Source organism: Rhinopithecus roxellana, chromosome 6 (genome assembly GCF_007565055.1).
Source record: "Rhinopithecus roxellana isolate Shanxi Qingling chromosome 6, ASM756505v1, whole genome shotgun sequence".
NCBI classification, from domain to species: Eukaryota; Metazoa; Chordata; class Mammalia; order Primates; family Cercopithecidae; genus Rhinopithecus; species Rhinopithecus roxellana.
Genome location: NC_044554.1, coordinates 22,940,394 through 22,966,202, shown reverse-complemented (window position 1 = coordinate 22,966,202; position 25,809 = coordinate 22,940,394). Strand labels below are relative to the sequence as shown.

At 35.1% G+C, this 25,809-nt stretch overlaps 1 protein-coding gene across 3 annotated transcripts in view; it reads left to right on the top strand.

Annotated features, from left to right (window-relative positions):
* SEMA3E (semaphorin 3E) overlaps window positions 1-25,809 on the top strand; it is a 282,783-nt gene that overhangs the window by 139,513 nt on the left and 117,461 nt on the right. For all 3 annotated transcript variants that reach the window (XM_010353559.2, XM_030931851.1, XM_030931852.1), the window contains exon 2: window positions 22,092-22,252. In XM_010353559.2, the coding sequence (XP_010351861.1) occupies window positions 22,092-22,252 (161 nt within the window). The remainder of the gene's footprint in view (window positions 1-22,091; window positions 22,253-25,809) is intronic.

Here is a 25,809-nt window from a genome sequence, read left to right as displayed (position 1 = left end):
CTGCAAGCTCCGCCTCCCGGGTTCACGCCATTCTCCTGTCTCAGCCTCCCGAGTAGCTGGGACTACAGGCGCCCGCCTCCTCGCCCGGCTAGTTTTTTGTATTTTTTAGTAGAGACGGGGTTTCACCGTATTAGCCAGGATGGTCTCGATCTCCTGACCTCATGATCCGCCCGTCTCGGCCTCCCAAAGTGCTGGGATTACAGGCTTGAGCCACCGCGCCCGGCCGGTTCTTTCTTAGAAAATACTTTTCATATGTTGCAACAATTGGAACATGCAATGGTCTCTTCTTTCTTTATTTTAATTACTTTATTTATTTATTTATTTATTTATTTATTTTGAGATGCAGTTTCACTTTTGTTGCCAGGCTGAAGTGTAATGGCATGGTCTCAGCTCGTTGCTACCTCTGCCTCCCGGGTTCAAGCGATTCTCCTGCCTCAGCCTCCCAAGTAGCTGGGATTACAGGCACCCACCACCATGCCTGGTCAATTTTTTTCTTTTTTGTATTTTTAGTAGAGACAGAGAGTTTCACCATGTTGGCCAGGCTGGTTTCGAACCCGTGACCTCAGGTGATCCACCTGCCTCACCCTTCCAAAGTGCTGGGATTACAGGCATGAGACACTGCATCAGGACTCTTCTTTCATTTAATGTTGCTATTAGAGAATAGAGGGGAACCTTCACTTTGACTCCAACCTCAAATTCTGAATGGAGATTTGATTGCTCTAGACCTTTACCCACTTAGAAATCTTTAGCTGCAGGTAGCTAAGAAGTAGATCAGCTCAGACCTTCTGAAAATGCTCATCTAGTGAACAGAGAACTGTAATCACTGGGGCAACTATGAATGGTGTTTAATACTAGTTTTAGTAGAAAATGAAGCATTAGAATCCTTTGATATTTATTTGAATCTTTTCATCCTAAAATGTCTGCTTTATTTCTCATTGAAAAAAAAAAAAAAAACATATTTAAGACTAACCCAAAGAAGGCATTCATTTCTAACATTGGCAAGTACTTGGTACAATTGTCCTGCCACCATTTATAAGTGCATGAGTTAAATATGGCTTGAAGTCTTTTAGACAGCTAGATTTCTTACCTTAGGGTCTTAAAAACCTTACAGACTACAGGAGGCACAAAAAGTTTACCAAAAAATTTGGAAAGTTGACAGCTCCTAAATTAAACTTGTAGATTTCAACACAGACTTTTTTTTTTTTTGTTTAGTCCCCCTTTAATTATAATAAATCTGAGGGATGAAACACCATCTTTTAAAAATAACTTTCTGCCAATAGAATATTCAAGATTAGCCATTATACAAAAGTGTGATATTACACATATAATTATTTTCTTGAGTATTGTACAAATTATATTCATCACATGAGGGGTATCTTATTGGCTAGACAAGGGACATTTCACCAAATATCAACTAACCACATCATGGAATATGTACATAAACACCTAGGAGAAACCACATTTGCTTTGTAGCTTTCAGGGCAGTTTTACACAACTACCAGATTTTGTGGTTTTAATAAATAGAGTGAGTTTCTATCTCTACTTTTGCCAGGTAAAAATCATAACAATTGATAAGGAATATTCTATCAAAAAATCCTTTTTCTCTGTGGAGAGGAGAGAGATACATTTTCTCTACTAGAAGAGGACAGTATTGATTACATTGGAAATCTGTGGCATTTCTTCAGGGTTCAATGTTTGAAGGAAAAAGTTTGGAAGCACGCAAATACACTATGGTAGTTAGTATCTATCTACTGGGATATGCAACATTGTATTATTCTACCTCTTACTGTAAAGATGATGTGTTAAAATAATATAAATGTGTAAAACCTCTAGAAATATGAGAAGCTTACAATGCACAATTAAGGTAAAATCCTCTTGTGAAAAGATATAGACCAAAAGAAATTGGTAGATATTGCATATTCTCATCAGAGCTGAATTTTGATTCCTGTACAAATTGAAGAAAATACCTTATTATCAATTATAGCCATAAAAAGGGCCTATGAATATTTTCTAATTCATCTAAAATAAACACTTGCTTAATTAAAAATGGAGTGGATTCAACAGGATTAAATCTCATGAATGATTGATTTGTACTTTTATTAGATGGTTTGATGGCCATTCCAAAAAACAGACAATAATACTCAGGAATGTGAGGATCAACATTTTTACATTCATTATTAATATGTTGATGCAATATTCAAGCAAGATTTTTTTTTCTCTCCCCTTCTTGATCTTGTCTACAACGTCAAGCAGTGATTAGTTTTATTTTACTACTGTTATTGACTTGGGACTAGGTAATGGCTGGAACATTCTGGCAAGTTTGGTATCTTGGCAATTCTTTGTAACTGATCTACAAGCTTGTGAACCCAGGGACTAAGTAAATACTATGTATGTACCTTATCTAATAGCTGAGCATTAGCAGAAACATTCTACAGCAGAAGTTCTCAATCTTTGTCACATTAGAATTACCCGGGGAAATTTTTAAAAATTCCAGGGACAGATCAAATAGGCCACACTCTCTTGGCAAGGGTCCCAGGCATCAACATTTTTAGAGCTTCCAGGAGATTCCAATGTGCAACCCAGGTAGAGAATCTAGAAGATATGGAAGCAGAGTCAAAATTGGCAATGAGAAAAATCCCCCACACTGACACTGAATGTACCATAGATACAAGGTTTGTTGTTGTTGTTGTTGTTGTTGTTGTTTTCTGCTAGGGGGAAGGGATAAAGTAAATTTTGGACCAAATTACCTAGACTTTTGGGACATACCCTCATATGTCACAGAGTGTGTCTCATTGCCTTCAGGAAACTGAGACAGAAGTGAACAGTGTAATTGGCTCTGGCCTCCTTATTGTGGCAAAATAGCAAATCAGTGTGCCAGGGCCTGTCAGGGCAACACTATGAAAACTGCATTTGGATCAACCTTCATTTTGTCCCCCTACCCCCAACACATAGTCCTAGCCTAATATTATCCTCATTTTTCCCTTGAAAATCATCCCTCCCCTAGGTTTATCTAGTGTTATATTTATGCTAGATCTAGTTCAAGTGTTTAGACAAAGCAAAGTTATTAGTTAATAAAGGTTTAAGTATAATACCTCCCAGGGGTCCCAAAATTTTAATAGAGTCTCTTGAAAGTCAAAAATATAAAAGTTGTAAAACTTTAATGACAGGAGTAACTAGGAGAGGATTAAATAATTGGGCTCAAGGGGCCCTTTACATTTTCCCCCTTCAAATTAAACCAGGTGTGCAAACTTGCCCATTAGATTAAGCCCTACTGAAAACATTAAGCTTCTGTTTATAATGCATTTAACAAATTTGCTGTTATCAGATCAAAAAGTATGTTTTTGGCCGGGAGCGGTGGCTCAAGCCTGTAATCCCAGCACTTTGGGAGGCCGAGACGGGCGGATCACGAGGTCAGGAGATCGAGACCATCCTGGCTAACATGGTGAAACCCTGTCTCTACTAAAAAATACAAAAAACTAGCCGGGCGAGGTGGCGGGCGCCTGTAGTCCCAGCTACTCGGGAGGCTGAGGCAGGAGAATGGCGTGAACCCAGGAGGCGGAGCTTGCAGTGAGCTGAGATCCGGCCACTGCACTCCAGCCCGGGTGACAGAGCGAGACTCCACCTCTAAAAAAAAAAAAAAAAAAAAAAAAAAAAAAAAAAAAAAAGTATGTTTTTGTCTTTTTGGAGGAAATATGGAGTCATTTTGGTCATATAGTAGGGTAGTCAATTATACTGGAAAGTAATTGTTATTTTACCCATGACAATTTGCCACTGTGCATTACATTTATCTTTATTTACTAAGAGAAATGTGCTAAATACTTGTCATCCTGCATCCTAAATTCTCCATAGATAATTTATAACATAATGTAATTTAAAATGTCAGATGTACTATGCTATGTCATTGAATATTAAAGAGATGAAGTATAAATATTGTGAATATAATTGATTTTATAGAAGAAGTTACAACTTCTGACAGTAATTTTGTCTTTGAAAAATAATGCCATCAATCAATCATTTAGTTAATATGTTTATATTCAGGAATGTTCACACTAAAAATATTTTAGCAGTTTGAAGGCATTTAACAATTTAAGTATAATAATATTGTTTTAATCTTTACAAGGAAAATTAGGAGGCTAAGGGCTGTAATTGACAAGTTTTACAACAGCAGGCTGAGACTTGATAGCTTTAAATGCCTCAATATAATGTCTGTTAATTTATATTATTTTTAGTACTGTGAACTATAACTGATATGCTCATTTCTTGATATTATTTGCATCAGTTTTGTTTGTTTGTTTGTTTTTTGAGACAGGGTCTCTCTTTGTCACCCAGGCTGGAGTGCAGTGGTGCGGCCATGCTCAGTGCAGCCTCAACCTCGCAAGTTCAAACTATCCTCCCACCTCAGCCTCCCAAGTAGCTGGGACCACAGGTGCACACCAGCACGCCTGGCATTTTTTTTTTTTTTTTTTTTTTTTGCAGAGATGAAATGAGGTCGCACTATATTGCCCAAACTGGTCTGGAACTCCTGGCCTCAAATGATCCCCCAACCTTGGCCTTCTAAAATGCTGGGATTACACGTGTGAGCCACAGCGACCTGGCCTGCATCAGTTTTACTTGTCATGTTTCTTTTCGCTGTTGCAAAGTGAAAGAATTATTGTTGAAGTAAAAGTTTTTCCACCACCTGCTTGCCCCTGCTTGCCGCTCCCCCATCATTCAGGTTCTTCATTTGTCTCTGTCTCTTTGTGTCTCTCTGTCTCCGTTTTTCTCTGTCTCTCTCTTTCTCGCACATGCACACACACCCCCCACACACAGAGTTCTGTTTTGAAGTGTTAAATCCCAGCAGTCATTCACCACAAGCACTGTGAAGAATTATATCATCACTTTAATGGGTAGCTGCCAGTCAGGGAGGTTAATGCATTTGCTCCCTTCCAGTGGCAGAGGCTCCCTCTTCTTGATCATGGCAGAAAAAGAAAATTGACCTCCTGTTCCCAATTTTATAGGGAATTTTTCCTTCTAGATAGGGGTAGTGACCTTGCTAGAGGATCCAAGTATTTTTAAGATCATATTTGACTAGATGATGGATGGCCAGTTACCTGGGCACAAACATCTGTTCTGATAAAGCTGGGGTCTGGGAATAGGGCAGCTACATGGTAATGAATTTTGCTCTTGCCTCCAGCTGGCAGGAATGATATTCTCAGAAATTTAGTTGATTCTCAAAGGAGATGATTGGCAGTCCTACAATAAAATACAGAATGTTAAGAACCTGATCTTCAATTTTATGACACAACTTCAGTTTCATTCTTGAAACTTGCTCTACTAATAAATTGCTCGTCTAGAACTAATTTTATGCTTTGAAGTTTATCCAGTGAGTTCTACAATAGACATTTTAACTTGTCATATAAAAGTGTCTTCCAAGTGTTCCATACTTTAAAAATTTATCATCCATTCTCTTGTTCTCAGTGTGTGTAGAAAGCTGTTCACATTTGCCTACTTACTTGTTTTCTGAGTAATAATGTTTTGGCATAGGAGATTACATTATGATTTATATGGGTTTTGTAAATCTTTCAGTTCTTCTAATTTTAGCATGACCTAAGTTATATTTTCTCATTTTCTTAAAAAGTATGTGATACAGGTATACAGTTATGAAATATATTTTATTTCTTGCCCCTTATGGTTTTTTTAACCATGCTGTGCTATCAAATACTAGGTCTTATTTATTCTATTTTTTTCAATCCATTAACCATCCTCACCTCCACACTGTAATTCCCCAATTCCCTTTCCCAGTCTCTGGGAACCATCCTTCTACTATGTCCATCGTTCAATTATTTTGATTTTTAGATCCCACAAATAAGTGAAAACATGTGATATTTGCCTTCCTGTGCCTGGTTTATTTCATTTAACATAATGATCTCTAGTTCCATCCATGTTGTTGCAAATGACTGGATCTTGTTAGTTTTTAAGGCTAAATCATATTCTATTGTGTGTATGCACGACATTTTCTTTGTCCATGCATCTGTTGATAGAACTTACGTTGCTTCCAAATCTTAGCTATTGTGAATAGTGCTTGCCACTGATGTTTGAAGCTTATCAAAAATTACAGGAAAACAGATCAATAAGAATAAATTGGTTACTTTTTTTGTACCCAAAGCAATACACTTTTTGTGACAGCTTCCCAAGAACTGAGCAAATATACAATTGTATCTTCAGCATAAATTCTTGTCTTTCCATAATGATAGAACTAATTTTGTAATTCTCATGGTTTCCAAAAATTAACAAATAAAAAATTTCTAGAGAGCATCCTCTGGATAATTTCAGTTATTATTCTATCATTTTTGTAATTATGAGAAAAATGTGATATTGATAAAGTGTTCAAATTATACAATAGTCATTGCTTTGGTAATATGTCAGTCTGAAAACTACAGGTTGAGGTTAATAGACTTAGGTTTTTAAATTAATTTTATTTGCTTCTGATCTTTATATTATCTGATCCTCTGTGTTAATTTTTATTTATTTGTTTTGATTGGTTTGTAACATAAACTGCAATGAGATAGAACGTAGGATGAATGAGAATGAAAATCAGGTTTTATGAAAAAAGGCTGAAACACAATTTTAAAAATGTGTACTTCCAAAGGTATCTGTGACCTTTTATTAAGGGTAATATTATTTGATAAGTCCATAAAATACGGGAAATATCTCTATGCCCATTACTGAAAACTTATGACTCATCTTAATCTACAAAGAAACCACTATATAATTTATACAACTTCTTTTGTTATTGTAACTTGTAATAAGCAAAATGAATAATATCCAGAAATGTCGATATTCAAATGATAGGTGACAATAGGAAGTTTTTTAACTTTCTCCATGAGCTTCTGTTTTTCTAATTTGTAAAATAGAAGCCATTTGAATCTACTGGTGGAGTGAAGGGTAAGTGAAATTACGTATATTGGGTATTTCACGCAGTACCTAACAGATAAGAGCCTTTCTGTGAATGTGAGTTGCCCTCCCTTCATAGCTTCCAGAGAAAACACGGGTGGTCTTCTTAGGTACTATTTGCCTCACGACAGGTTATAAACAACAGGGATTTCTGGATAGTAAATCAATACTAACTGAGGATTGCCAGAAAAGGAAAACAGAAGAAGAATTTAGTAGCAGCTTAGTCACTAAGGCAACTTTTTGTGAAAGAAAGTCATCAGTGAATTGTACACACAGCATTGGTTTGTCTTCTCTCTTCATTTTCTCTTAGCCACATCTAAAGAGAACCCATCTACCCAGGGGGCCTATTACCTAGTAAGAAGCATCCGGCTCACATGGTAGCTGCTACAGTAATTGAGGCATGTAATTTAACAGCAAATAAGATTTTGGTGATTGTCTGACAGTTCCAAACCTATGAAGTAATGGTAAATCGCACACAACTTCATCTCTATATCCACATAGCATCTACCGACAGCATTATTTTCTTTGTTATTATAATGTGGATGAGTAGGTTCAATTTCTATTAAATTAACAGGATATAAAATATTATAAAGTTGCACTTCATTCTACCTGAATTTGAAATTCCATTATTATTCTATCATTTTTGTAATTATGAGAAAAATGTGATATTGATAAAGAGTTCAAATTATACAATAGTCATTGCTTTGGTAATATGTCAGTCTGAAAACTACAGATTTTTAAAGGTACAACCATTTCAGATGTCAGATTGCAAACTCCTGGTATATCTGGAAACCATGTGTTTTTAGAAAGAATGTTTTACAGGATTAAATTACATGAGTTGAGGGAAGGCTTTATTTTTATAAAGATAAGACTGAAGATCTTTATTAGAGGTCAAGTGAGGAAAATGTAGAGGCTATTTTGCTGTGATGCTGTAACATCACTTCAAACCATGCATCTGTAAGACTGACAATTCTGTTTCTGTCCTTACAAATCAGCCACCAAATTAAGTACAGTCTTGTGCCTCGTAACAACATTTAGGTCAGTGGCAGACTACTTATATGAGGGTAGTCTCATAAGATTATAATGCAGTATTTTTATTTTACCTTTTCTGTGTTTAGATATATTCAAATACACAAATACTTATCATATTACAATTGCGTATAGTTTTCATCATAATAACATGCTGAACAGGGTTGTAGCCTAGGATCCACAGGCCATATATAGCCTAGGTATGTAATAGGCTATACCATCTAGGTTAGTGTAAGTACATGCCATGATATTTACACAAAAATGAAATTCCTTAATTATGTATTACTCAGAATGTTTTCCCATCAATAAGTGATAAATGATTGTATTAGAAAACTCATAAAAATGTAAAGTTTAATAGTAATAGTAAGAATAAAATATTTAAATAATTTTTGCCTGCCAGTCTGGCACTTAGAATTCAAATTTCAAGGGTAGAGTAGAAATGCTTTATATAATTTATTTCAGGTTGAGCTTATAAATTAATAAATAAAGAAATAAAACAAATTTCCTAGGAAATAAAGACAAATTTTTCTCTTGCAATCTGAGATGGGTATGGATAAAAAGAAGAAATATAAAATTGACCCAAATTATTATTGGTAGAAAATTGAGGTTTTAACTTAAAATATACAGTAGCTGTTTACACTGATCACAGTAATCATGTACTTGTGAAATTTCCTATTTCACTTTAAGCCTGTATGATGAGCCCTGAGAGTAACTATGTCCGCTTGGCAAAATGTAATTAAGAAAGCCCTATTTCAACAGGGGAAATTTGCTCTCACTGCCCTTGACTCATAATTTGTTGACATCAAAAAATAAATAATAAAAAGAGAAAGAAACTCATATATATTTGCTGCCCATTAGGTGCTATGAATCATTTGATTCTTACAATAGTCCTGCCAGTTAGTTATTATTATCCCTATTTTACAGTGAGGACAGGGAGACACAGACAAGTTCATTCACTTAACATATTGTTACCTAGTGCTTACTAAATAAACCATAGGAACTGGTCTAGGCCCTGGGGATATCACAGTGACCAAGATGGAAGGGCTTACAACTTCTCATGGAATATGTTTCTTGTCAGAAGAGAGAAAACATATATAAGTAAAGAAAAACCAACCAAACAAATTTAAAAAAACACAAAACCTAGCAGCATTCATGCAATATAGGATATGAAAAGAAAATGGTGCAACTTAGAATGCCTGGTTGGAATCTTTAGATTTATTAAGACTGGGAAGGCTTATTTATTTCTTAAGACTGGGAGGGCTTATTTCTTAAGACTGGGAAGACAGAGGGAAGATCCAAATGAGAACAGGAGCCAACTGTGTGGAGGTCCGAGGGAGGTGCGTGGCAGACGGAAGGAGAGTCCAGGCCAAACTCTAAAGCCCAAGCCCTGGAGCTCTGTGAGGAAAGGAGAAAGTGGCGCAACACCGGGGCTGGGGTAGGCAGCCAAGAGATAGTGACAGACTTTGAGCCAGGTTTTAATCTAAGGGAGTTGGGAAACAATGGGAGGAACATCACGACCCAATTTATATTTTTAAAGAAAGAAATGATCACTCTCGGCCGGGCGCGGTGGCTCAAGCCTGTAATCCCAGCACTTTGGGAGGCCGAGACGGGCGGATCACGAGGTCAGGAGATCGAGACCATCCTGGCTAACACTGTGAAACCCCGTCTCTACTAAAAAATACAAAAAAAAAACTAGCCGGGCGAGGTGGCGGGCGCCTGTAGTCCCAGCTACTCGGGAGGCTGAGGCAGGAGAATGGCGTGAACCCGGGAGGCGGAGCTTGCAGTGAGCTGAGATCCGGCCACTGCACTCCAGCCTGGGCGACAGAGTGAGACTCCGTCTCAAAAAAAAAAAAAAAAAAAAGAAATGATCACTCTCGCCACTGTGAGGTGAACTCATTGGTGGTGGTCGAGGGAGGCATGGAGCATAGAAGACAGAAAAATAGGAAGACCTTTCAGTGGTCCAGATGAGAGGTGGTTGAGGCAATGCTACGGACAGATAGTGTGGCACTCAAGAAAGAAGAATCAGGACAAATCCTAAGTTTTTGCCAAGAGCCAAACTTGAGTGGAAGCCTGGGAAAGGAGTTGGTTTGTCTCTGGTAATCAAGACCTTGTTGTTAATTTGCTAAATTTCAGAAGACTTTTAGACTCTAAGAGAAGATAGCTATTAGGACTCGGCTGAACAAGTATGTATTTAGGGGTCAAGATAGGAGACAAAAATTTGAGAGTCGTATTTGAAAAACTTAAATTATCAAATATTCAATCCCATATGTGAAGAAAAAAATGTGATTCCAGTTTTAGCTAATTTACTTCTTTGTTGTTATAAGATGGATTATTTACTAGAGAAAACATGTTATAGGCCAAAGGTCAATAAAGTTTTTGCTAGAGAAAAGTACACAATTTCAACAAAAACATAAAAAATTATGTATGTATTAACAAGTTACATTTGACCTGTCATTAAAATGATCAAATGAAGACATAGACCAGGCTGGCAATAATACCCTGTCTCAACTAAAAATACAAAAATTAGTTGGGTGTGATGGCATATGCCTGTAATCCCAGCTAGTTGGGAGGCTGAGGCACAAAAAAATTGCTTGAACCCAGGAGATGGAGGTTGCAGTAAGCCAAGATTGTGCCACTGCACTCCAGCATGGGTGACACAGAAAGACTTCCATCTAAAAAAAAAAAAAGAAAAGAAAAAAAAATGAAGTAGATGATAGACCTATTCAACTTCTTAGCATGACTTAAATTCAATTAAAAATACAGATTGTAGAGAATACATTAGTTCTATAACAGGATGTTTTTGAGTTGAGATAAAACCAAAATGTGTTTATGATTTAAATAATATATAATTATATTGCAATTATGTATATACATTAGCCAACTTTGTTCATAAATCAGAAGGTATCTAGCAAAATGCATTTTGTTTTACGCTGGTGCAGATTAAGTGAATGCAATAAAAGTTGTTAAATATATATTTTAATGTGAATTAATGAAGAAGTAACCAGATATCATCCATTTATTTTAGACTTAATCCTAAGAAAGAATATGACGTAAATGTATAAAATAATGATAACTTATTAAGTTTTAAATGTTGTATAAAAGCCAATTTTTCTGTAAAATGGCATAATCCAGAAAAGCTGACTTAAAATATTGCCGTAAAATGAATCCTACCTAAATATGCTTAACATTAAAAAATAAGTACCTAAATAAAATCAAAGCTTTGTTACTGCATTTCATAGAATACATGAAAGTATTTTGAAAGGAAGAGGTTGGGCATGGTAGCTCATACCTGTACTCCCAGAACTTTGGGAGGGCGAGGCAGGTGATCACTTGAGGTTAGGAGTTCGAGACCAGCCTGACCAACATGGTCATGGTGAAACCCCATCTCTACCAAATACAAACATCAGCCAGGCATGGTGGCATATGCCTGTAATCCCAGCTACTTGGGAGGCTGAGGCAGGAGAATCGTTTGAACCTGAGAGGCGGAGGTTGCAGTTGAGATTGCGCCATCGTACCCCAGCCTGGGCAACAAGAGCTAAACTTTATCTCAAAAACAAACAAACAAACAAAAGACTCCTAGAAATCTGTTTTCTTTCTCTCCTCTCCTTTAAATATGTTTTTTGTTACTGCTGTTTTTTGATTTTTTGAGAAAGAGTCTCATTCTGTCACCCAGGTTGAAGTGCAGTGGCCCAATCTCGGCTCACTGCAACCTCCACCTCTCAGGTTCAAGCAATTCTCCTGCCTCAGCCTCCCAAGTAGCTGGGACTACAGGCACTTGCCACGATGCCTGGCTAATTTTTGTATTTTTACTAGAGATGGGGTTTCGCCATATTGGCCAGGCTGGTTTCGAAATCCTGAACTTGTGATCCGCTCACCTTGGCCTCACAAAGTATTGGGATTACAGGCGTGAGCCACCGCACCCAGCCTCTTTTAAGTACGTTTTAAGTGGCTAATGTTGCAGAAAAATGCTACAGTAGTTCATGTATATTCTTGGCTTCCTTAACTTCTGCTTTGGCTGAATATCTATGACATCTTATTATAAAATATCCGTTAGTCAAAATTCTGGAATTCTCACAAACAAGCGCTCTATTTTGGGTAAAACCACACGTTTCTTATTCCCACATAATTCGCCAGTTGAATAGGAGTGCCTAGGACTTTGTTGATGTCCAAATTCAGCCTCTGGAAGACTGAGAATGCCCCTTGCCCACTTCTGATGAATCACATTGTGTGTGCGTGCGTGCGCACACATGTGCATATGTGTATTTAAACTTAGAAGCATTTTATATAAGCTGTTAATTGTTAACTTGATTAATTGCTCCAGATAATCAAGAATTAAGTTTATGAAAGAGGCTGCATGAGATAAAAAAGGGAATTAACTCTATTTTTTAAAATAAAACACCTTTAAAATATCTTTCCAACATAAGTGATACACAAATTTCTACATTTAAGGGTCCAATTTCCCTCATCTCTCAGCTATGACCTTAATAACATAAAACTTAACAGTTTAAAAATTCCTTAAATTCAAATATGGACAAGCAATTTTAATCCAACAGAAAAATAGACAATGAATGTAATAAGAACAATCACAAAAGTAAAGTACCCTAAGATATATGAAAAGATGCTTAACTTCACCTATAATAAGAGAAATTCAAATTATATTGTCTCAATCAAATTAGCAAAACACCCTAAACTTTAATTATATATGGTTTATGAGGTATGGGGATATAGGCACTCTTGCATATAGTCACGGAATTTTAACGTGATATAATCCCTATGGAAGCAAAGTTGGCAGTATTTGTTAAAATTACAAATGCTTTTGACCTGGTAATTCCGCTTTAAAATTTATCTTATCTTAAAATTTATCTTACCAATATATTTGCACATCTGTGAATGGACAATTCATATATATACATTGCAGTGCCGTATTAGTAGTAAAAATTTAAAAGATTTCAAATGCCCACCACAGTGATCCATAAAACAAGATGTTTCTTGCAACTATAACCTCTCTAAGTTTTGATACGGAAATACTTCTCAGATATTTTAAGTCAAGTAAAGAAAGGTAAAGAAAAAGGTTTATATTATGATTCCTTTTGACTGTAAAAACGCTGAGAATTAATAAAGATTTATACATCTAATTTGCTGCATACGCATAAAAAACTTGAAGGAATGCCCAAGATTTTAGACAAGATTAATCCATTGAGGGCAAGGGAGTGAGAACTAAACAGAGGGGAGGAAGTTTATCTTTATGACTCTAAACCTTGATATTCTTTTGGGGTTTGAACCATAAAATGTATTCTCTTATAAAGGGCTGGGCACGGTGGCTCACGCCTGTAATCCCACGACTTTGGGAGGCCAAGGTGGGCAGATAATTTGAGGTCAGGAGTTTGAGATCAGCCTGACCAACACGGTGAGACCCCATCTCTACTAAAAATACAAAAATTTGCAGGGCATAGTGGCACACTACTGTAATCCCAGCTCTTCAGGGGGCTGAGGCAGGAGAATTGCTTGATCCCGGGAGGTGGAGGCTGCAGTGAGCTGAGATCTTACCACTGCACTCCAGTGGGGGCAACACAGTGAGACTCTGTCTCAAGAAAAAAAAAAAAAAAAAAGTGAATGTGCCTGATTTTATTAAGTACCCAAGTTTGAAAAAACCTTGTATCTAAAATTGATTTTCAGAAATAAAATGATGGATACTAAAATCTGATTTGTGTTATGTTTATAGAATTATATTGATCTTTAGTATTCCTCTGAAACTCCAGATATAGTTCCTAACACAGTGGATGTTCAATATACAGCTGATGCTTGAACAACTTGGGGGTTAGGGATGCTAACCCGCAGTGCAGTCTAAAGCTAGAGTATAATCTTCGAATCCCCCAAAACATTACTAATAGCCTACTGTTGACCAGAAGCCTTACAGATAACATAAACAGTTGAGTAACCCATATTTTTAGGTTATATGTATTATATACTATATGGTTACAATCAAATAAGCTAAAGAAAAGAAAATGTTATTAAGAAAGCCTTAAGAGAAAATATATTTACTATTTATTAAGTAGAAGTAGCTTATTATGAATGTCTTCATCTTAATCATTAAATACATCTTAACTTTTGTTTTTACTTTTCCATATAACATTAAATAATAATTTACATGTGACAAGAACACAAGGAATCTGAAAATTACAAATCACATTATTTTGTTTTCTTTGAAGAATTAAAATGCTATTTAATGTCTAGGCTATTCCTACGTATATTTGAACTCCTGCCTTCTTCAGAAAGTGGTTTATGACTGAGCAACTTGATGTATGACAATGTCTATTGTACACCTTTGACTTGTGAAAATAATAGAACCTAAAAGTTCAAAGAATGCATGAAAGACAAGCCGATTGTCCATTGCTAAAAAGAGCAATTAGCAAATCAATGAGCTGGTCCTTATTTACACTTTTTAAAAAGTTAATTGCTTATTTCTTTACGAATCTCTTTCAACATTATAAGCCACTAGTGATCATCAGTCAAATCTGTCAAAATCATCAAAGCATGTTGTGAGAAACCTTTTCTTTTGAACCATTACAAAGTTAAAGAAAATTTCTAATGGCTATTTCTGTATTTCATTTTCATTAACAATGCTTACTGCCTGAAATTCAATTTTTGTTGTTGTTGTTGAATTAACCTTAGGACAATATTGAAAAAGGTAATTAACTCAGAAAACCATGACAAGTTTAGTTAAAGTGTTGAGTCTCAGGAAATCTTTAGTTGGCAGGTGACCGTGGAACAAGAAATGTGTATTCAAGAAGGAAACACCTCTCCCCTGGTAATCTCTTTTTGTTTGAGAGCTGAAAAATGTGTGTTCTCCTCTCCTTCATCTTACACAAGAAACTATAGCATTTAAATATATTCTGACAAAGTGTAGAGAACTGTCTTTGTAATATAGTGATGTCAGTGAGTTTTAAAACTGTGTCTCTTGCAGGTTAAAAGGAAAGGCCAAGAGAGGAAATGACTAAATCCTCAGAGTATATCTTCATTGACAGCTGATAATTAGCATACAGCTTAGCAATAATAATTAGTTCCCTCTTTAGAAAATTTCCGGATGAACTCTGAGTTGGTGCATTTCAGTTTCATCTTATTTCTTTGTCCATTCCCTCCCCAAGCAATTCCTGTTATTTTTAGAGTAGGAAAACTCAAGAGGAGCTGGCTTCATTTAACTGAGTCAGCACTGTCCATTATTTGCACTGTGTTTTCTTGAGATAACCTGAGATTAGAGTTTCTTCTGTCCCCGTCTTCCTGCATATTTTCTGTTTCTTTCATCCAGGCAGCTTGAAGCAGTCTGAAGGGATTTAAAGAAATCAGCCATTGCTTGGTAAATATGCCAAGTCCAGGGACCGTGATTTGGAGTTCAGATAATTAATACGACTTAAAGGAGTGACTCTAAAACTAAGAAAGGAAAAATTCTTGAGGAGGGAAGAAAGCCTTGCTTGCCTTTATATTGCCTTCATTATATGCAAAAAATATTCAATACATTTTGAAACTCCATAGCAAATTAGGTAAAAATATTTCCGTTTTCTCACAAGTAAGATATGTAAAACTAAAAATATCATGAATCAATAAGTCAAAGCAACAAAAAATTTTGTAATTATTTGAGATAGTTTATAAAATACACAATAAAGGTGATTAAAATTGAATTGATATTAACCTGAATTTTTCTATTTATGTCATCGCCATTAAATTATTTTGAATTATCTCAAAACAACCTATTAAATATTTTAAAAACCTTCTATCGTATTATTTATATCAGGCTCTGCAAAAAATGCATTCATTTCTGATGCATTATAATGTCTTAAGAGACTAGACTTTGAATTGCTAGGGTATTTTAAAAATAATATTTAGAAATCTCATGTGCATTGTAACAAAGCTCTCCAGTCAACTTCTGTTGTTCAAATTTTGTCACCAACACTGACCAAAATAACCTTAACTCTGTACTGAATCTCTAATAAATTCTCTTTTTGCATGCAAAAAATGGGGAGAATAGTGTTTCTGAGGAGGTGTCACAATGATTACATGACATAAAAATGTCTAGCCCTTAGATAATACATGCTATGTAACTGATCAATAAATATTTATTAACTGTTATTATCACCTTGAGAGTTAGGGTGGGGAGGATGGGTACCCGGATATAGGAGGAAATTTGGTTGCATAAAAAAGGAGACATCTCATACGTCTTCCCCTTTTACTTATATAATTTCATTTTTGGTAAAGTAACACATGTTCACTGGAGAAAATTTGTGTAATATAGAAATTTTACATAGATCTCTAGAAGAGCCTGAATTCTCATTTCCACTAGTTATTGTAATTTTTAAAAATACCACAAAATGACATTTTCATCCTCATTCCTTTGAACATTTAATGAAGTTGAATTCTTTTTATGCAAATTCACTTTTTGTGTCCTCTTTGATAATGTGCTATTTGCAGAACAGAGGTGATATTTTTTCTTCTTTCTTTAAAATAGTTTTTTTTAACATAGTAAAGGACTGTATTAAAAACAATTAGTTTCCATTTGTGCTATATGTATATTTTCTTCCCCAGATTTCCTCTAATAATTATGTTTCTGCTTTTTTCTTAAACTTCAGAATTCCATGATTTATCAAACTTTACTGCTTTGATCTCATTAATTGTTTTATGTTTACAATGCTCTCTTTACAAATAAAGCATACTTCAATTTCTATGAATTTCATATGAATGAGATAGATGAAAGTCTGCTCATTCTAAAATAAATTGGAAATAGAAGCATTCTTCTCTATTCAGATATGAAATTTATTCTCCAGTCATGTGAGTGACTTTCACAATCCACTTATTATCAGGAAAAATGACTTAAGATCAATTAATGAAAACTCAAATGTTGGTATTTGGCAGATACTCTCCAACATGCACTATAATTATATAGTCATAAACATCTATATATGATTGAACATCTAAACATCATGAACACCTAAACATGATTATATAATCATGAAAAGCTATCAACAGCAGGCCAACTTATTTAGTCTAGCAGAAATACAGATTGTAACAAATTTATGGTATTATAAATTTGTTCATGAATAAAGACAGACTGGCTAAGTTTGCTATGGAATTGAGACATGCTTCATGTTGATTGCTCTGACCCCATACACATTAATTATAGAAACTACACATTTTGCCATGTGGCTTCCACATTTTAACCACAGATGGATAATTGTTCACAACACATCCAATCTAGAGGAAGCCAGCAACCCATGAATTATGAACACTAGCTGACACAATTTCATTATTTCCCTTGAGAATTTGAATTGCAAAGTGCAGGAGCCATTGTCACATTGTGGTGATGTGGGAGCTGGAAGGTTATATCTTACATATATAATAAATATATATTACATATAGGTTATATATAATAACCTATTAAGTCATTTTTCCTGATAATAACTGGATTGTGAAAGTCACTCATACGACTGGAGAATAAATTTCATATCTGAATAGAGAAGAATGCTCCTATTTCCAATTTATTTTGGAATGAGCAAACTTTCATCTATCTCATTCATATGAAATTCATAGAAATTGAAGTATGCTTTATTTGTAAAGAGAGCATTATAAACAAAACAATAGGATATATTATCTTTGGTCATGAACAAATTAATGAATAAGCCCTTTAGAATCAGTACAGTGAAGCGGTGGCATTAAGAGAAGCAAGAAGCAAGAAGCAAAGATGCAGCATCTCCTAAGAGATAAATTACCTTGGCTTCCTTTTGTTTTCTGATTACCATGAGGCCAGAATTTCTGTCCTCACATTTACATTACCTTAATTTAATCTCTGTTCATTGCAATCATTAATATTCCAAATAACGTGGCTACCCAAGGCCATAAAGTGACTTTTGGTGGAGTGAATTTTGATGTTAGTTTAGTTGTCTTTCATTAAGGGATGTAATTATAAGCACAGGTATGGAACTTGACACCTTAATTCTTAGTGATGTTGAATGTCCACCACAGTATTTTTCAGTATACCTATTACAACCTTAGAAGAAATTTCTCTTAGTTCTTAATACTAGATAACGATCCTAAGCACTTGATAGTTTTTTTTTCTTGTATTACAGTGACTTCCTCTACTTTGGATTTTGGGAAGCCTGAGGCCAAATTTGAGATTCATTTTAATTATGTATCAGATATTAGAGGATGACTTCCAGTTAAATTTATTACAACCCACCCATCTTACTGTTTTTCTCTTACCCTCACTCCCTTAGAAATATATTTGTTTATTTGATTGGATATATTTGTATAAGTCATCTCAGATCCTTTTTGGAAAGAGGCAAATTAATCAAGTAAAGTAGAAAAATCGAGTTAATATTGAATAAATAATAGTAAATATATAATAAACATTCACATTCTTTTCAAAAATAGTTTCTATTTTAGCATGGCTCTGTGTTCATTATTACAGATATATGTCTAAAGCACAAATATTCATATATAATGGATACTTCTAACCTTTCTTAACTTAAAGTCAAGGATATTACAAAATTGTAACCACTTAGGAAAAGTAGTCTAGGCCTTAGAGAAAATTAAAGACCAAGACAGGATTTATGCCAGTGAAAGTGGACAAGAAAAATACAAACCATGGCATTCATAAACTCTAGTTAGTGCTATGATTTTAAAATAACGTCTATCTACTGACAAGTCTTAATGTCTTAGGAATTCAATTGTTGTCACTGTTTTGTTGTATGGTGTTGGTCAGGGTAGAGAGCAGTCGAAGCATTCAATGTATTTTTTCTTTTCTTATATTATGAAATGTTTAAAGAAAACTACAGCCTGTTCATTAGGTTTTATAAATTTAAAAAATGATCTTAGAAATTATTCTAAGAAGTATCTTCATAAATAAAATGACATTTCTCAATTTATTACCTATGGTATGTAATGATACTCAGTTTTATGTATCCAAACATATTTTGGCAACAATTTTCTCTGAGGCAATATGAATGAATCAGGAAAAGTAATCTCCAAAATTCCTTATTACATTGTTTTTTCACTGACCGTATAAACATTTAGGGTCAGAGAAAAAGTTGTAAATGAATTTTCTAGCTACTTCACTTTAGGCAAACGTAAACATGAGACATCTGATAGTTAGACTTGCTATTCACCACTCCTTCCCTTTGATAAGCTTCCAAAAGTGTGAAAAACAAAAATACAAGCTCAGCACTGTACTTTAAATGACTCCATAAAACATCTAAGTGTCGATTTGCTTCTTTCTTTTTCTGCACTCTTTCATCAGCTTCATTTTAGAAATGCAATTTAGTCAAAGAATTAAGAATTTTAAAGGTGGAAGGGTGATTAACAGGTGAAGAATCCAGTCTAAAGAACTTAAGAGGTTGTTCAAGTTTACCTACGCAATTATTGTCAAAGCCAAGATTAAAACCTGGCCTTCCAGATTCTCAGTCTACAAAGACCTTTGATTATAATATACACATCTGTTATACTTTAATTCTCATGTTTTTAGAGGTAAATTGAGTGATTTTTATTGTAATAGTATATGACCATAAAATAGTCATTAAATTTCTGGGCACCTGGGTTTCTCCAGTAAAATAAAATACACTGGTAATTTAAACTGTTATACAGTGGTTGTTTACTGTTTTGTAAAAGACAAAATATATATATGTAAATGTACAGATCATTAAAAACGAAGATTCACAAAATTTGCATTTGTTGTATGCACACTTCGGTTCTTTCCTTTTGCTTTCTCCAAAGTACATACCCACAGAAACATGCACATTTTTGTGATCTCATAGGACAGATTTGGCCATCGAGAGGAAGAATAGGTTACAAGAGGTGATACATCATAATAAAATAAGATTGATAATTCAATAATTAGTTTCCACTATTATTTACAAAGAAATAAGAACTACTACTTTTAGACTGTTAGAACTGTAGTCTACTTAGCAAGTAGGCAAATTGGTAAGTGGTAAAAGCAAGTAGAAGTTGGTGTCTATCTTGCCATGTGCATGCAGGAGTAATGAGGTACTAATCACCTCATTGGGCAGCAGGCAAGGTCATCCCTAGATGGAGTCACTCATGGAGTGCCTCCTTTACTGATTGGGCTGCCTCTTCCTAAAATCCCTCATAATTGAACCCTCTCATGACTTTCTCTTATTTCCCAGCTTAGTCCCCTAAGGGCTACACCTGAGTGTTCTGGGTAGCTCTGCAGCCTAGGAACCTGTTCAAGCCAGTGTGTAACCATCCTTTCATCAGTTGTACCCATTCAGATTCTTTCACTGTGCATTAAAACAGAAAAGTGTTGCCAACTATTGGAATAACTGGGGAAACTTTTCTAAAAATCCACTTAGCAGCCCTGATATAAAAATAAATGCTTATATTATAAAGACAAAGTATAATGATAGCAGACCATTTTGAGCTATATTTTTGTTATGCCAGTGGATTCCAACCTGTGCTTCTCTTGCTGTATGCAAAGGAAAGCAGTATGATTCTACTTGGACAAAATTATTAAACGGAAAAAAATTGTCTTCCAGGATTTAAGAATCTCTAATTTTTCAAACGATTTTATTTTCCTTCCCAAGTAAGTTGTGAGGGTGGGAAAAGAAGGAATAATAGGCAATGGATTTTCTACCATTGAAATTTTTGCTGATACTCTTGCTTTCATGCCTATGTCAGAAGTTTCAAGCTATATGTTTTACCTATACATATTTAATTTTAAAATATCAGAATCTGGCAAATCTCTTGTGTGTTATGCCTATTAATCCTTTTTTCCCACCCTCAAAACTTATTCTCAGATTATTTATTTAGGTGAATAGTCAAAAGACTCAATATCTCAAAGATAACTCAATAAGAAAAAGTTTTACCTTTATAAGGGATATATTGATTTAGCAGTATTGTTAATTTCAAACTAAAGATTTAAATTTAACTCTACTCCACAAAGTTTGGAGCATCAAAGTTTGAGGGTAGAGATATAGATAAGAAATACATTATTAATACAGAGGAAAAGATACTTTTAGCAGTATTGTTCATTTTAAACTACAGATTTAAAGTTAACTCTACTCCATAAAGTTTTGGGCATCAACAGTTTGAGGGTAGAGATATAGATAAGGAATATATTATTAATACAGAGGTATATACTTCATCTCTTCTTTCTCAGAAACAGAAAGTGTAAGAGTGGGCACAGTGCTATAGATTTGTCCTACTTCATAGTATCATTTGTTTAGATTTTAGTGTCCTAGTCATCAAGAATTCACATTATCTGTTAGATGCATTAGGCATTGATCTTTGGAAAAAAAGTTATCTTCTAATTTGTCAACATTTGCCAAAGGGCCTCTTCAGGAATTCTTCAGCATGCAGAGTCTAGGCTTGGGGTTTTTATTCTCTCTCATCACCAAAGGCTCTCATATATCATTTTACCAACCTTAAGCACTGAACTGCCATATGCAATTAAATACCTTTAACCAACAAATGCACGCACGAGAGGTTTGCCAGATTATGACTTCTTACAATTAAATGTATATAGGTAAAACATACAGCTCAAAATTTCTGACCTAAGCAGGAATGTAACAGTATTAGCAAAAATTGCAGTGATTGAAAATATATTCCCCCCAGTTTTATCAGTGATCCCTACTGTAACTGTTACCACATTAATGCCTCATTGTATTAATGACGCTGATAGTTTGCAGACTGGGAAAATTTGATTTTGGATGTGACTATCAAAACCAATTACAAGTAGAAACATTATTTTTCTGAGTGGCGTTTATCTGAAATTCAATAAACACACTCTGGTGGGTTTAATGTAGATTTGTAACCATTATACATTAGAGGAGCTATAAAATGACTTTCACCTAGCACTTTATGTTAAAGATTGTGAAGGATGACTATTTTTCTGGATTTAAAAATATAGAATATTTTTCTTACTTATTAAATTGATGAAGCTTTTAGATTCATAAATTTATGAAATATTTTAACTTGTGCACATTAAAATTTGTTGCCAGTATATTTATGATAAAATGCATGTTAATGACTTGGTTCCAATAGGGATGAAAACAGAGCTATGAGAAACGGGTTATAAAAGTATTTCCATTTTCTTGTGTGCTTAGTGTACATATCACTTTGCATTTCAGAGCTCTTGAATCTGAACAGAACATCAATATTTCATAGCCCATTTGGATTTCTTGATCTCCACACAATGCTGCTGGATGAATATCAAGAGCGGCTCTTCGTGGGAGGCAGGGACCTTGTATATTCCCTCAGCTTGGAGAGAATCAGTGACGACTATAAAGAGGTATAGAAATATCCAAACTGCATTTCAGTAGAGAAAGAAAAGGGGGGAAATTCCAAGAATGTTCCTTGTCTTTTTTTAATTGTATTGACCACTTTAAATTTTTGAGTGATTACTTTTTAAATAAAATACTAGTTAAAACTAAAATCATTTTGAGGAAATGATTTCTAAATCATGTTGTATGAACTTTTCTAGTACAACACTGATACCTGGATTTCCAGACACTCTTGCCTGGTGCATTTGACATTCCTCTTGCATGGTGGACCTTGTCACCACACCCACTGTCCTGAGACCTGGGTTTGGAGCATGATGAATCACCACCAGTTCCTCTGGGCTTTACTATTCCAAAGCGCAAGCTTGAAGAAATGTGAATATGGGGCCTCGATCTAACTACCTCATATAGTTCTGCTGGTAATATCACTACTCAGGTGGATGCTCCTTTAACATGGTGAAGTCATTTATAAATTTAGAACAAGAAAGTACCAACATCTTTTGGAAAAAGAGAAAAATAATCTGTAATTATAGTCTATAACTATACAAATAATTAAGCCAAATTTTCCTAGATCCATATAAATCTTACACAAAACATAAATATTTAGAACATAGTATTTTTGGCATAAGTGCATGTATTATGTAATACACTTTCTTTACAATTGATTTATTTTTATGTTTATGAGCCATGTCCATATTTTCTAAAGTCATTAAAAAAATTATGACATAAAGCATCATTCCTTGGTTTCTGCCAGTTCCCTGTCCCTAGAGGTAATAATTTTAAATCTTTTGCTGTTTCTTCTGGTTCTTCTCTACATATTTCAAAATAACGTTTGTGTACTGTTTATTGATATGTTTCATTTTAGGCAATATCTGTTAAGAAATACATCTTTAAGGAAGATGAGGATTTTAGCATCCTTCTTTTGCAATACCACAGTTAAAATATCTATGTACTATACTTCATCAGCAACCCTCCAATCACTTGCCCTCTATCTTCCCAAAATAATTATACCACAATTTTTGGTTAAATACCAGTGTCTTTACCTTATTATGATTAGGAAGATAGTATTCACCACTGGGCCACATGTGGGAACTTTATCACACTTTTCCCTCCCTTTTTTCTGCCCTTGTTTCCTTCCTTCTTTCCTTTACTCTTTCTGCAATTTTCTTGTTTCTCTTGAAATTTAACATTATCTCATTTTTTTATTTGATAAGATTTTTATATTAGTTTCACTAATTTTTCACCAATCTCTCTACAAAATCTCTCTACAAAATTTATACTCCTCTCAATGTAGTAAAACTTACCAGTTTTCATCAGTTCACGTTGTTTCCATTTTTTAATTGAAGGTATCCTCCATGCTCCACTTGCCTAGCTGGAGCTTAGCTTCACCATCACCTGGAGCATCCTCTCAGACCCTGACTTGTATAAAACTTCAGTTTCTCTGGCCCCCCCACCTATAGTTTGCCATGCTGTGGAAGCATATCCTTTCCTAGCTTCTGGAAGAAGGATACAGAGCCCAGTGTTGAGTCTTGTATGTTTGAAAATTGTATTATTCCAATTTCACACATTATTGATAGATGGATATAAAATTCTAGGTTGAAAATCACTTGCTTCAGAATTTTGAGGATATCAATCCATTGTTTCCAAACTTCTAGTATAGCCGCTGAGAAGTCCAATTCTTTCTAATTTCAAAGTTTTGGATGTAACCTGTCTCTCATTCATGCGTTTAGAATCCCTTCTTTAATGTCTGTGTTTTAAAACCTTCTCCTATTTCTCTTGCATCTCTCTTTTTACACCCGTTGCACTGAGACACAATGGACCTTTCTACCAGGGACCCCATGACTTTTGGCTCTAGAGAATGCTCATTATTTCTGTTACATCTTCTCTTCATTCTCCTCTTGACTTTCTTCTGGGACTCCTCTAAGTCAGATTGTTCCCCCTTTATTGTCTGGCGTTACTGCTTATTATGCATACTTTGAAACACTTCTCCTGACATCATCCACACCCACCCCTCTTCTCACTCTAGGCTTCTAATTTCTGAGAATTTCTGGAGTCTTTTTTTATGAATCAGCTTGCATATTGGCTCCTGTCACCTTGCAGGCATTTAGATTTCCGCTTTTCCTAGCGTGCAAAGTGCCAACACTTGCCCATATGTTTTAGAGTTCTTAAAATGTTGCTGATATTTCTTTGGCATCTACACTCCAGTTTTATTTGTCCTTTTTGGATTATGTCTTTTTAATCCTTTTTCTATCGTTTTAGTGATTCACGTTAAAGTAGAAGCAAATATTGCATTTCACCCTATCTTTCCTTTCTTTCTAATGCCTTTATTTTCTCTGTAGTTCTCTTTTGACTTCAAACATATGTATACCAATTGCTCTCTTTCACTATTCCTCTCTCTCCATATATATAAAATATAAATACACACACACACACGCACACACACACACACATGCACACGCACGACCTCCTGCCTGTCAAATTCAATGGGTTTTTCTCTCACTTCTTGGTTGATCTCTTTCCAACTTTAATCCTAACTGCCTCTGCCACTATCTCTTTCTTTTTCTTCTCTCTGTCTCTCTCTCTGGTATCATCTACTTACTCTGATTTTCTGTGGAGGATCTAACCTAGGGATCATAAATAAGGCTGTCATAAATGGATCCCTATATTAAAATTCTTAATATGTGAATATTAGAAGAACCTATAAAAGATCTATCATTTCAGAAAATTAACAACCTTTGCATTGAGGAAGTAGTTCTTAAATTATCTTCCTTGGACCAAAATATTATGTGACTATCATGGAGTGGTTCCCTGGAATCTACATTTATAACAAATAGGTGACTCATGTACACAAAATTTAATGACAATTTTCCTGGGCTGTTGTTTCCTATGTGGACCATAAGACCAAGAGATAGCAGCTTCTCATTGTAATGTGAATCCCCTTCAGAGCAGGGGAAATTGAATCGCCCACTCACTCTCATGTATTGTTTTGGCCTAATTATACCCTCAGCACTTTAATACTCGGAAGCTGGGCTTTCATGGAGGAAATGACCTGTGAAAACTATATAAGGGTAGGAGACCCGGAGGGTGATGAGGCTTTATGAACTGCATCTTAGGGAGCTAAATAGAGTGGTATGTGGTCATTGAGCTTCAGGGTGCCATCTAGCCAGGATGTCAAGGAAAGTAGCTATAAAACCTATTTGAGTACCCCAAACTCCAGGGTAAATCCTTATTTTGTGGAGCCCAAAATGTATACAGCTGCAGGGGGGTAATTTTAAGTACTATAATTAACTCAAACTTAAAAATTTTCAAAATTGCAGAGACTCCTTTCAGGTCTACAGTCTGGGCAGTTGCCAGGAAGGAGTCCTGAGGCTTGTTATGCTTCATTAGCTCTGATGTAACATCGGCCCCACCTGCATTTCTTATTTTCTATTTGTTCTTTCTGTTTCTTCAGAATGATCAGCAATAAAACTCTCAGTATGCCCTCTGAGGCTGTTTTTAGTAGCAGCGGAGTAGGAGTCAGGTCTACTTCATGACATTCTGCTTAAAAGAGTGAGCTTAAGAAAATGGT